Here is a 12,573-nt window from a genome sequence, read left to right on the forward strand (position 1 = left end):
GCTGTATGTCCTGGAAAATCGCTCCCCACCCACTTACACAATCTTTGCATTTTTATATGAAATAAACAATAAAGGGATACACTAGAGTCCTAAAATTAATGTATGATGATGGTGGATTAAAGTGAGTGAAATCTGCTTCAGTTATATATGGTTATCTTTAAATAGGATTCTATGATTTTAATTTTTAGCATCTCTTAGTGCAGCCTATAACACATTTTCTCAGAAGTTAGCCTCGCTGAGTCAGTAGAACTTACTATGTGCTTAGTATGCTTGAGATAAACGTAATTATACAAAATAGAACTGCTACCCGGCCTAGACACTTAAGCATCATCTGTGCAAAATTTCTTACAAACCAACCAACTTTCAGCCTCCAGTCCAGTCCTACTGTCTGCAAGAAGTAGCTGCCTCACCCAGTTTAGGATCCTCCAGTTATTTTGGACTACAACTCCCAAAACCCCAGTCAGCATGGGTAGTGGTCATGAATGCTGGAGATTGCAGTCCAAAACATGTTAAGGGCACCCGGCTGGGGAAGGCTGCTCTTACACAGTTTAAAGAGAACTGAGTGTGGAATTGCAGAAATGTACCACAGCTGAAAAGAGGTCTGTATTCTTTGATTGGTTGGCACTTGTTAAAGGGTTATAGTGCTGCATTCAGACTGGGCTGTGCTAAGTGTACACGGTAACAAGAAAGCACTGCTTTGAATAATGTAAAGCAACCTGGTACCTTCCAGATGTTTTGGAATACCACTGCCAGGATTTCCTGATCATTGACCATGCTGGCTGGGGTTAATGAGAATTGATGCCCAGGAGATCCAGGTGGCACCAGGCTGGGGAAGACTTATTTAGAGGATTTTGGAGAGAGGAAATGCAACTGATTTGTGCTTCCACTTCCCACAAAGATGAACCCTACACAGAATAAGGACATTTCTCACCAACTGAGGTTTGAGAGTGCGTGGGGAAATAAATAACTCATGCTTCTCTTTGAACATGCCAAGTGTTTCATAGAAACATAGAAACAGAGTAAGTCAGAAGGGGTCTCCCGGGCCATCTAGTCTGACCTCCGGCTCCAGCCGGCTCCACTCATGACATGCCCACCATGCACATGGCCAGCCTATCTTTGAACAGCCTCACCGATGGGGCCTCACCCACCTCTCGTGGAAGGCCATTCCATACCCTCGGGGTCCTAACTGTCAGGAAGTGCTTCCTGGCATCTAAATGGAACCTTGGTTCCCCGAGCTTTGCTCTGTTGGAGCTTGTCCTGCCTTCCTCTGCAGGGGAGAACAGGTCTCTACCCATCTCCATGTGACATCCTCTCACATACCTGTATGTCGCCACATATCCCTTCTGAGTCTCCTCTTCTCCAGGCTGAAGAGACCCATTTCCCTCAGTCTCACCTCATACAGCATCCCCTGCAAACCAGCCACCAACCTTGTGGCCCTATGCTGCACTGACTCTAACCTGGCAATATCCTTACTGTATGAGGGGCCCAAAACTGAGCACAATACTCCAGTTGTGGATGCACCAGAGTCGTATAGAGTGATGGTAATACCTCTCTCGATCTAGAAGCCACACTTCTGGCTATGCAACCAAGGGTGGCGTTCACCCTGTTGACCTCCACATCACACTGCTGACTCATGTTTAGCCTGCAGTCAACCAGCACCCCGAGGTCCCTTTCACAAGTGCTGCTCTCCAGCCACTTGTCCCCTAACCTGTACTTATGACACCTATTCCTATGCCCCAAGTGCAAGACCTTGCACTTATCCATGTTGAACACCATCCTGTTGTCTCCTGCCCACTTCCATAGTCTGTCCAGATCCTTTTGGATCCGGAGTACCTGCTCCTCAGTTGTGGCCACTGCCCCAGTTTTAGTGTTGTTTGCGAATTTGATCAGCAGACTGTTCACCCCTTCTTCCATGTCATTTATGAAAAGATTAAACAGGATCAGAGCCCTGGGGGACCCCGCTTGTCACTGGCCGCCATCCTGATGATTTCACAAAGTAACATGAGATAGTCAATTTATTTGATGAATTAGAAAATGGTTTTTTAAAGGGTGTTTCTAGACAGGGTTATATTGAGCAGTTGCCCTGCCTGATTTGCAGAATTTTACTGAGGACCCAGTTGTCCTTATCTTCCATATGGGACTTCCCCACCGGTGCTTGCTGACAGTTCCTTCCACCTTTTTTCTGGCCACAATCGATCTGTTAAGGAGGGAAAGACAGAATGGCTGCACAAAGTCTTTTGACCAGTCGCACCTGGAGATATCCATCTGGAAGCACCCTTAAAATAAGCAAGTTCAAGAAGAATACTTAGAGGAGTGTTCTTCCTGGCATGCTAAGGTGCAGTAGTCAGAGCAGATTCTAGGCCATTAAAAGGTGTGGAGATCAAAAGGAGAAAGCAGTGACACTGTACTGCATTTGACGATCAATGTGCTAGCAGTTTGAATTTCACAGGCAAACTCATGTTGTCAGGAGTGCTAAGGAGTATATTCATTTAAATGCATGGGTATCTCCTAGACCCATTGCTTGTAAAATTCACATCCTGAATGGAGGGAAGTATCAGCAGGGCTTCTTTGGCCTTAAAAAATGAAATGGCTTAGGGAAGAACACCTGGTACATAATGCATTCTAGTGCTATTTATTTTCTACAATATCTTGGAAACCTTTACTCCATTACTGAATTGCTTTTTGGGGCAGCTCTATATTTAATATTTTCTTGAAAAATACAAATCCAACATCAGATGTGCAAAGGTTGTACCTGGTTGAAAGCTTAGAGGCATGAGGGGCATGTGATTTTTTTCCCATGGCAGTGTATGTGGTTGTACAATGTTTCCCCTGTTTGCAAATTATTCATCCAGTGTTGTGTGTGTAAAGTTGGTTTAGTTTGGATTCACCTGCCAATAGCTCTATTGGTGCTGTGGATGGGAGTAGGCTTCAAACCAGATTCAAATTAAAGTTTAGTCTTGAACTCACTAGGAAGCATTTCATGTTAATTCACATTACGTCTGAGGAAGGGTAAAAAATTTACATTCTTGCTTTTGAGATAGGCAGTGTTACTGTAATTCTTTAAATGGATCCTTGTTATAACTTCCATTTAAAATTAGTTCACTGTTCTTGTAGTGACAGTAAGTTTCAAAATGGGTAACTTTTTAAAAATACAGATTTAACGCCTTTAATACAAAGTTAGGATTCTGTTCAGAAGCAGTCTTATAATAGCAAACAGCTTACCCGAGCATGCTCCGAATTGTCATAAATAAGGAAAATAAGCACTGACAGTCATGTAATTAATATGAGATGCTTGCACATGTGGGTTTTACTATGCAGTCACACTGCAGCATTAGCAGAATTTAATGGGCGATCCAGACAGTACTGTCATCCATTTATATCCCTCCTGTGTGTTCCCACAACTTCTGTCTTTTTTTTCTTACCAGGAAAAAAATCTATTAAGGAATATAAAAGGCAGATTAGCCGCACAATGCCTTTTACACAAGGACCCCTCTATCTGAAAGTACTCATAGGAATTCTTATATCATCTTTATAAGTAGATCTTTTTGAGTTGGCAGCCACTTCACATCAGCTGACTTACAGCTGATATGAAATGCATATCTGCTCAGAAGGAAGACCCACTGAGTTCAGTGTGCATTACTCCCAGGCATGTACAGTTTGTATCGGGTCACAGGCTTGGATACCTGTTGGAAGTTCTCTGGAGGTCCAAAATTACTCTGGGCTGCCTTGAGCAAGACACTCTTTCAGCCTTATTTTTAAGGCTGTTTGACTTAAAGAGAAAATTGCCTGGTTGCAGGAATTGCATTAACTGAAATGACATAGAACTCGCAGTGCAAACCCACACGTGTCTTCTCAAAACTAAGCCCCATTGAGTTCAGTAGGTACCAAATACCAAGCCCTAGGAGCACAATGCTTCACAAATGTGTGCACTTCTAAGAGGGACAATAAACTTTGAAAAGGGGGAACCTGTAAAATGGGGTACATGATAATGGTTTATGGAATGATCCTTTATAGCAAATACGCTGAGGAAGTGGCTTTGCTATGGCTTCCATTCAGATTACTTTGTTCAACATTTTTGCTTGAATTTGGTGGCTGTGCTGCACCCGAAAGGGCATGCTGTGCAAAGGGAAGCATGTCGGTCATGCCGCCTTCTTGACTCTGGCAGTGGGAATTCCTTCACTTACCTCTTCCTGGTCAGCAGTCGCATCATACTAAAGGAAGGTTCTGTTCCTGCTCTCCTGGCATCACGCCTTACTAATGCTGGATACCTGTGCAGAATGCCAGCCATAAGCTTTTTGCTGTATCATTCATGCTTCTTACTATTGTTTTCTTCAAGTGATCCAGTTAAAATGCCTCATGTGAGATTGCTAAAATGTTAACTTCTTGTGCGTATACGCTTGTATATTTGCATTATGTAGATCTGCATTAAATATATAACAACGACCATTCCACAAGCTGCAATTTGAAGAATGTCAGATCTGTTATTTTACTAAATTTATCTCTGAGTAGAATGTCACAAACACTAAATCCCCTCTGTCTGGTCAGACAGGAAAAGCAACCATCCTCTACTCTTGAGCTGAATTTTACATAACTCAGCAATCACAATATTTTTCCAAAAGGCTGAGAAACAGACGCTCTGCTGAAAGAAGTCCAGCAAGCCACCTTCTTTGTCAAGAACCCTGGCTCCTCTGGGACTCTCATCTTCATACTCTGTTCCTTGTAAAATAGTTCTGGCTGCAGATTGTATTCTCCATCAGGGCTGGCTTCAATGGTAGCCAGTTTCCCATGGGCCAGGCCCCGTGAACTTGCTCCTCCCCTTCGCCATGGCAAACTGCATTGCCCTGACCCATTCCGCAGTAGCATTGAGAAGGAGGAGCTGTAGATACCACCTGCCTACTTCCTCATTGGCTGCCTTCCTGTCAAGCAAGCAAGTAGTGGCAATGATGACAAAAAGGATAAGGAGCAAAAGTGGTTGGTGAGTGACAGTGGAGGGAAAAGGTCGGCTCACTGAGGGAAGGGAACCACTGAAGGCGTCTGACCCAAGAACCTGAAACTGACGCTGCTCGCCACTGCTTCCAGTGTCCGCAGGAATACCGGAACAGCTGGCATTAGGATGCCTTCTTTGCTTTATCTTCCCAAGAGGGAAAGCTAAACTAGAAAATTTACATCTACAAGTTGCTATTTACCACTCACGCTTTTCTATTCTAATACCATTCCTGGTCTTTAAAATATATTAATATAAATTGCTCACCTGAACACAGTTATTCCAGCTTTACTATAGATTTGGAATGGATGGCATTCATTCTTCTCAATTAAATATATTCTTAAGGCATTGCCCTCATATAAAACTGTACTAAATTTTCTCATTATGATATTAGCAGTGTATTGCCTCATTCTCTAATAAAGGCTGAATACAATAAATGGTAGTAAATGAAATCTGGAGAGCTCTTTGAAGCTGATTACCAATCTCTGGTTTAAATATTCTTTCCAACTACTTCCTTTCTTTTTTTCCCTTTGTCTGTCTGTGTCCAGAACCAAACTGTCTTACTAACTGCCCCCTGGGGACTCTAACCCTGCCTGCCTCACTGCTGTAAGTCTTTTTTACCTTTGTTTCCAGAAACCTTTACTTTAAAAACAAACAAAGAAACTTTTACTTGGTCAAGAAGTTTGAACTGAAGAAATGGCAGCATCCTTGTAATTGGCGTGAACTGACAATGGATTCTAAATATACCTGGAAGTATCTGTGTCCTATATAGCTGTTATGAATTTATTTCCCACAGAATATGATTTCTATGGTCACTCTCAAATCATTTCAGCCAACATGTTTGTTCTTCAACTTGCTTCATCACACAGAACTCAGCGGCTTCAAACTGGTTTGAGGGAATATTGCTAAGTTTAGAACTCTGCCAACAACGGCTGTAATGCAATTTTAAAATGCTTTTTTCTTTCACTCTTTTGTCATTCTACATTTCCCATAATTTCTTGTACCCACTAATATATTTTTCAGTTTCCATATCAGCAGGACAGAATTAGCTACCCTTGTTCACCTGTTCGCATTAAGATTATGCTTTCACTGTAGCAGCACAATTTATTGTTGTAGCAACTTAAGCTTAATCACAGGTTCAGGTCAGAAAAAGCTCTTGAGGTCAAGAGACTAAAAGAAAAATGGCAGAAATCAGTATTTCTATATGCTCAGTTTTTACAGGGCTAAGGATGCATTCCAAATTTCATGTTGTTTATGAGATTTATTTTTTATTTTATTTATTAAAACATTTTTATGCCGCCCCATTCGCCGAAGCCTCGGGGCGGCTTACAACAATAAATTAATATAAACATTAAAAATCCAAAAAATACAATATAAAATAAGCCGCCCTGGCCAGATAAAATCAGTTAATACTAACAGTTAAAATACCGCTTAAATAAAAAGGTTTTCGCCTGGCGCCAAAAAGCAAATAACGACGGCGCCAGGCGGACCTCTCTGGGGAGCGTGTTCCATAAGTTGGGCGCCACCGCAGAGAAAGCCCTCCTCCGAGTAGCCACCCTCCTAATTTCCTTCCTGGAGGGTTCCCGGAGAAGGGCCTCTCCCGCTGATCTCAAGGGGCGGCTGGGCATATATGGACGTAAGCGCTCCTTCAGGTAACCAGATGGCTGCTGAGTTGCTGCAAAAGTTTTCACTGCATGCTGCTTCGCTATTTTCATTGCAAATGGAAAACCAGCAAGGGACATAAGAAAGCACAACAGAATGAAATTGTTATGTCATTGTCTGAATATGCACAATATGCACTGCTGGGGAAGTGCACATCATAGCCAAATGTTCGTCTCGCTGTAGGATCAGTCACAGAGAAAAGCAATTCTATGTATTTGTAGCAAAATCCAGCTCTGCACAGCACAGATTGGGTGGGAGCAATGATGCCAGGAGCATCCCAGCCCAGAGGACAGAGGGATTTTTTCATATTATAAAAGCAATTCAACCTAATTACCAAACATAAATAATTTTTTAAAGGGCCTTACAGTTCTAAGCATGTTTACTTACAGTTAATTCTTAGGGAGTGGAACAAGACTTATGCCCTAGTGAGCCTAGTGAAGACTGCAGCCTAAAATACAGCACTTTAAAATCAAAAAGCAGATATATAGCATGCCTGAAGTATGCAGAACAAGAGGAACTACTGAGTCAGTGTGCAGCACCGGCTGGTATGTCTGTCAAATGCAATGTAAGCATGAGCAACTGGGCTCTCCACGTGGGAGGCAAAACTACAACAAAACCCTGTTTTGTTTATGTACAAAGAAGCATTTGATTGTCTTGTCATGATTCAGGCAACCCCCTCAGTGTTTTAGGCCCCTGGTGTAGAAGAAACAGATGAAAATTCTGTATCTTGTGTTGTTCATATTGTTTAGATGAAGAAAAAAGCAATTCAGTTTTAATCCATCTAAAATGATTCCATACAATAGGAAATAATTTTTTGTTTTTTTCTTCCAAAAAGAATGATTTATCTCCTTGTAAAGCATAGTACTTTCTCCCCATTCCACCTGTTTGTGAGAAATTTAGTCTTTAAGTAAAATAAATATTTTGACACCCAACAGACATGATATGTGGTGGAAGAATAATGGTGGATCCATGTGCAGTTCAAGTTGCATATAGAAGATACACTTGCTGCACATATGTGATTCTCATTTAACATTTTAAAGTGTAATATAGGCAGGAAACACACCAAAGAGCCACAGCCAACAGTGTCTCCCTGATGTGTGTTCCCATCCGTATCCTTCCCCCTGCTTCATGCATAATTTCCCCCAGGAAACACATGTTGTTGTTGCTTATATGCCACCTACTAGCTGAGGCTATGCATATTGTTTTCCCTTCCAGCCTTCTGCAAAACATGAGCTTATCTGTGCATTAAAGGACAACGTAAACTGTGCTGTGAGGAATTGCATGCCTGCTACATCTTGCAATGCTGTGCATACCTGCAGACCTCAGTGAATTGCAGCATCCAGTTTATGGTATCTGCTGGAAAAGATACCATAAGCAGCAGTTTGAGAGCTGATCATGTGCATCAAAAAGTTATCACCCAGAATAAAGGGTGAATATTAGACCCTGAATAAAATTATAATCTAATTGAAAGCACAATATAATTGAGAGTGCAGAAAGAATGTGGGACTAATTCTGCTTTTATGTAAAAACTGGAATAGAATGTTGGTTAAATAGGAGAAAGATCACTGCAAAATTAAATAAATATAAGCTATTAGGATTACCCTCATTAAATCTAGCAAGAATAAGCCAGGGTAACCAAAACTGCATCAACTCCCCTTTCTGTTGAAGTCTGGGAAAACACTATTAGTCCATCTTTCCATATGGCAGCTGCCTCAAATTTCTTTTCCTTAAGTTTCCACACAGTGACACGTCACATGTTAGCATCCATTTATTTGGTGTTTCTTAGAAATTTTCCTGTACAAGTGTGCTTTTATAATCATAGGAGTCATCCTGCCATTTTATTGACCGTGTTCCTGATCTAAAATCAGCAAAGACCAATTTAACATGATCTTAAAGGGCAATGTCTTATCTTGATTGGTATAGAAGTCAAGAGATTTAGTCCTTGTTTGAGGCCTGAGTTTTCAATACATGTTCGTCTTTAGAAAATGTAGAACACATATTACATGTGCACACTCTTACTATTGCATTTTATAGCAACCTTATCCACAGAGTGTTATGTTGGGCCCTGCCTCTTTAGGATGAAGACAATACCAAGAATGAAACCTCTCTCTTCATTCCACATCATGCATCATTTAGTCATCCTCTCTCTCTCTCTCTCTCTCTCTCTCTCTCTCTCTCTCTCTCTCTCCGCCTCACTCTGTTACTGGCTGCATCTGCTATCGTATGTGCAATTACCTGAGAGTATTGTGCTGAATTCAGTAGGACTTAGTTCTCAATAAATAAAGTCAAGATTGTTGACCAGAACAACTCAGTATCCATACTAGTTTCAGTTTCTTTCGGTCTTTCACCTTGTTTGCTCTATACTTACAGCATGCATATGGCATCACTCCACCTGGCTTTTGACTGTGACTATTATCACTCCATAACTCTTCCTATGTGGCATATAACTCCCAGCTTTGTATTCTGCTGGTGTACCTTTTCACCTGATTTTAATACAGCTTGCACTTTCTCACCTGTATAGGGAGCCTAATGGCTAGTGGGGCAGGATAAACATCCAATAAATACATACATAAATAAAAATAAAATAAATATTGATCAAACCCTCCCTGTGTACATTTCTCGTTTGTGTGTTGACAACCTTAGCACCTTTTTGTTTTCAGGTTTTCTTAGGGTACAGCATTAGAGGATGCTGTCCTCAGATTTTGGCAACTTTACACCACCCTGCTAGAGCACAAGCTGTGTGCTGTACTGCCTTTCTGTGTGAATATCTATAATTATGAGCAGTCATGGTCAGGCGTGAAATATAAATAACTTGCCAGTGTGAAACATTATAGTTAGAGACTGCCTCCTCCCCAAGGGCAAGCAGGACTTCCTGTTATGCCAGTTCAAATTGATATCGAACTATTAGCCCAGACAGATAGTTTTCCGGTCTTCAGCATTTCCTCTTCATTACACATGAGTTAAAGTCTCATTTGGGCTGCACCCAACTCAGCATTGTCATGAAGCAAACAGAAGCAGTGCCCTCAACAGACGGATGCTGATAGCAGCTCCATTTTTCTGCTCCCAGCACTGCTCTGTCTATGCAGAGCATAGTGAGCTTTGGCAAGCCCAGTCCAAATAAACTCTAGTCAAGTAGAGAGTGGCAGGAGGTGGGCTGAGGATTTCAATTTTGCCCTTCAAGTAAAAGGCCAAGCCTGGAAGTCACGACAGACAACGGTTTGGGGGTACTTGCAGATTTCTATGACATTGCATTTCTATTCCACTGTTATTCCTCTTGTGAGGAAGCCAGTATGGGTTATACAGAACTCGTCCTGTCCATTTTAACCTCACAACAACAACAACCCTGTGAGGTGGTTGAAGTTGAGAGTGAGAGATTGGTGCAACGTCTCACCCAGGGAGCTTCATGGCCAAGTGGACTAGAACCTGGATATCAAAGGTCCCCTAGAATCCCTAGACTTCTCACTGCATGGCTGTCCCTAACAAGTTAGCCCATTATTGTGCAATTGCTCTCTTTCATTCATAGAATTTTAGTTATTTAGATTTACACCCTGCCTTGTTTCCTTCCAAATAACTCAAAGGGGCTTACATCATTTTCTTGTTTTCTCAAGTTTATTCCCACAACCATCCTGTCAAGTGGGTTGGGCTGAGAGTCTGTGAATGGGCCAAAGTCACCCAATTGGCCCCTTGGCTGAGTGGGGACTAGAAGCCAGATTGCCCAAGTCCCGGTCCTGCACTCCTGACCACCACGCCATGCTGGCGGTCTTACATATATAGTATATAATTATAATATATAGTATATCTCAATTAATATATCAATACTACAGGGGTCAGAGAATTTAGTATTCTATGTACAGCTCCCCTCTGTTTCCCCACTGCTTCTATCTCTTTTTTCTTTCCACAAAAATCCAGAAAGAATGAAGAGTTGAAATTGTATGCCATGTCTTTTGACTGGGAGCACTTGGAGCCATTTATTTGGAAGCATCTTCAGTAATTGTTTGTCTGTTACATTTATATTATATCATTGCTTTTCTTGCAAAGAACCAAAGGTGGCTTACATGATCCTCCTATTCTCCATTTTATCCTCACAACAACCCTGTGTGGAGGATTAGACTGGGAGTCCATGACTGGCCCAAAGTCAGCCACTGAGGTTCTTGGTCAAGTGGAAACTAGAACTGGACAGTTTTGGTCCCAGTCCCATGCTCAAACCACTATGTCATGCTGCTTCTTTTGTTTTTGTCCATTCAGTTTTGTCCATGCACAGAGGTGGGCTGTTCAGGTCTGTTTAAATCTACATGATGACTTTGTGAGATGTAGCATCTTGTTGCTCTTCAGTGCAAACTACTTTTAAATTCTAGTATACCATGAGGAAAAAACAAATTCTACTCAGTTTTCTATTGTAATTTTAAAGGTAATATATTCTGAACAGCTTAACCAAATGCAACATCTGGTATTGTTGATAATTCCTTGCAATATTTGTATAACACTTCACATAATAGAACTGCATCTAATCATACATTTTAGCTGTTCTTATACCAATGTTCATAAATATGAACACATTCAAGGAGGAGAATTCTCCTGATTTTTCATGCAGATATAGTACTTCAGGCTAAAGTAGATGTGAACAGCAAGAGAATCTAGTATGATTCTGAATAAGGCAGTTCATGTGTTTGTGCAAGTAGAATGGAAAGCATTTTGCCTAGTCAATCAACCTCTTTTCCATTTTTAGCCATCTTTCCTCCCAAAACCAGAAAAAATACTAAGAGAGGAAACAAAACTGGTTTGGAATGGAAAAGTGTGAATGGGGGAGGTTTCTGTTTCCATTCCCTATATTGTACTTGAAATTGCCAACCTTCTAGACCCATCGATACAACTCAAGCCTGGTTCATGTCATTGTTTTGTTCAGTTACCGTCTGTTTTTCTTCTTCTTCTTTGGTGAAAGAATGTCAGTGAATGTTTGTCACATGCACAAATCCATATAAACTCCCCACTTCATTCTTCCATGTTTCCCTTCATTTTTATGGGCAGTGTCCAGGATTTAGGATCTTTCTACAAAAATGAGTTTGCTGCTGCCTTGATTCGTTCCCCCAGATTACATATGTTTAGCTTTAGCATTCAGTTTCTGTCACTGTGCAACATATTTATGTTTATTGCATACTAAACTAATTAATAACTGTGTTTTCCCCATTTTTTCCACCACAAAGGAACTACCATGTTCCGCACTAGCTCCACCCCTAGAATCCTGCTTCTCCCGACCAGAGAGACCAGCAAATCGGCGCCCACCTTCCCGATGGGCCCTTCAGCCCCCGACTGCCTCACCATCTCAGCTGGGGAGGAATATGGAAGCAAGGAACTGCCGTTGGGGAACCCAAACCAGTGATGCAAGTCCGCATGAATTATCACAGAATAATTCACTGTCTTTTGCATAGTAGCACCATTACCATAGCCAGTTTCTGTCAGTGAGAAGAGCTCAAGTTGCAGAAGTCAAAGAATGTTCTAGAATGCAGCTGCTTAGTGTACAACATGAGGAACAGATGTTTCTGGAATGAAACAGTTAATGTGCCTGTAATAACTTATTTTTTTCATAACTCAGAAAACTATTTTTGCCTCCATCTTTTCTACACAGTATATTATCTAAAAGGGTCTAAAAGATATACCAATAAAGGTAAGGTTTTAAAAAGCATACTTTGCATTTCAAGGGAAATTGAAATGCGTTCTCTCTCTCTCGCTCTTGTTCTCTGACTACTGACTGCCTTCTGTTATATTTGCACTGTTAAGGTTTTGGTTTGGTTGGCTATTTTTCTGTGTCTTTTGATTTGAACTTGCAATCTAATTTTTGTTAATCTTATACAGTGGATTATCATTTTGAAAAAGAAAAATGAAATTCATAAAGGTGCTTTAGCATGTCTGAAGCAGTAAAATTTAAGTAG

At 41.2% G+C, this 12,573-nt stretch overlaps 1 protein-coding gene across 1 annotated transcript in view; it reads left to right on the forward strand.

The window, feature by feature from the left end:
• The window catches only part of MTCL1 (microtubule crosslinking factor 1), an 80,212-nt gene extending 74,641 nt beyond the window's left edge, over window positions 1–5,571 (forward strand). Inside the window, exon 14 of the mRNA XM_044426682.1 lies at window positions 5,533–5,571. Coding sequence (XP_044282617.1) covers window positions 5,533–5,571 — 39 coding nt within the window. The remainder of the gene's footprint in view (window positions 1–5,532) is intronic.
• The last annotated feature ends 7,002 nt before the right edge of the window (window positions 5,572–12,573 follow it).

This window comes from Varanus komodoensis, unplaced genomic scaffold (genome assembly GCF_004798865.1).
Source record: "Varanus komodoensis strain SLA01 unplaced genomic scaffold, ASM479886v1 scaffold17, whole genome shotgun sequence".
NCBI classification, from domain to species: domain Eukaryota; kingdom Metazoa; phylum Chordata; class Lepidosauria; order Squamata; family Varanidae; genus Varanus; species Varanus komodoensis.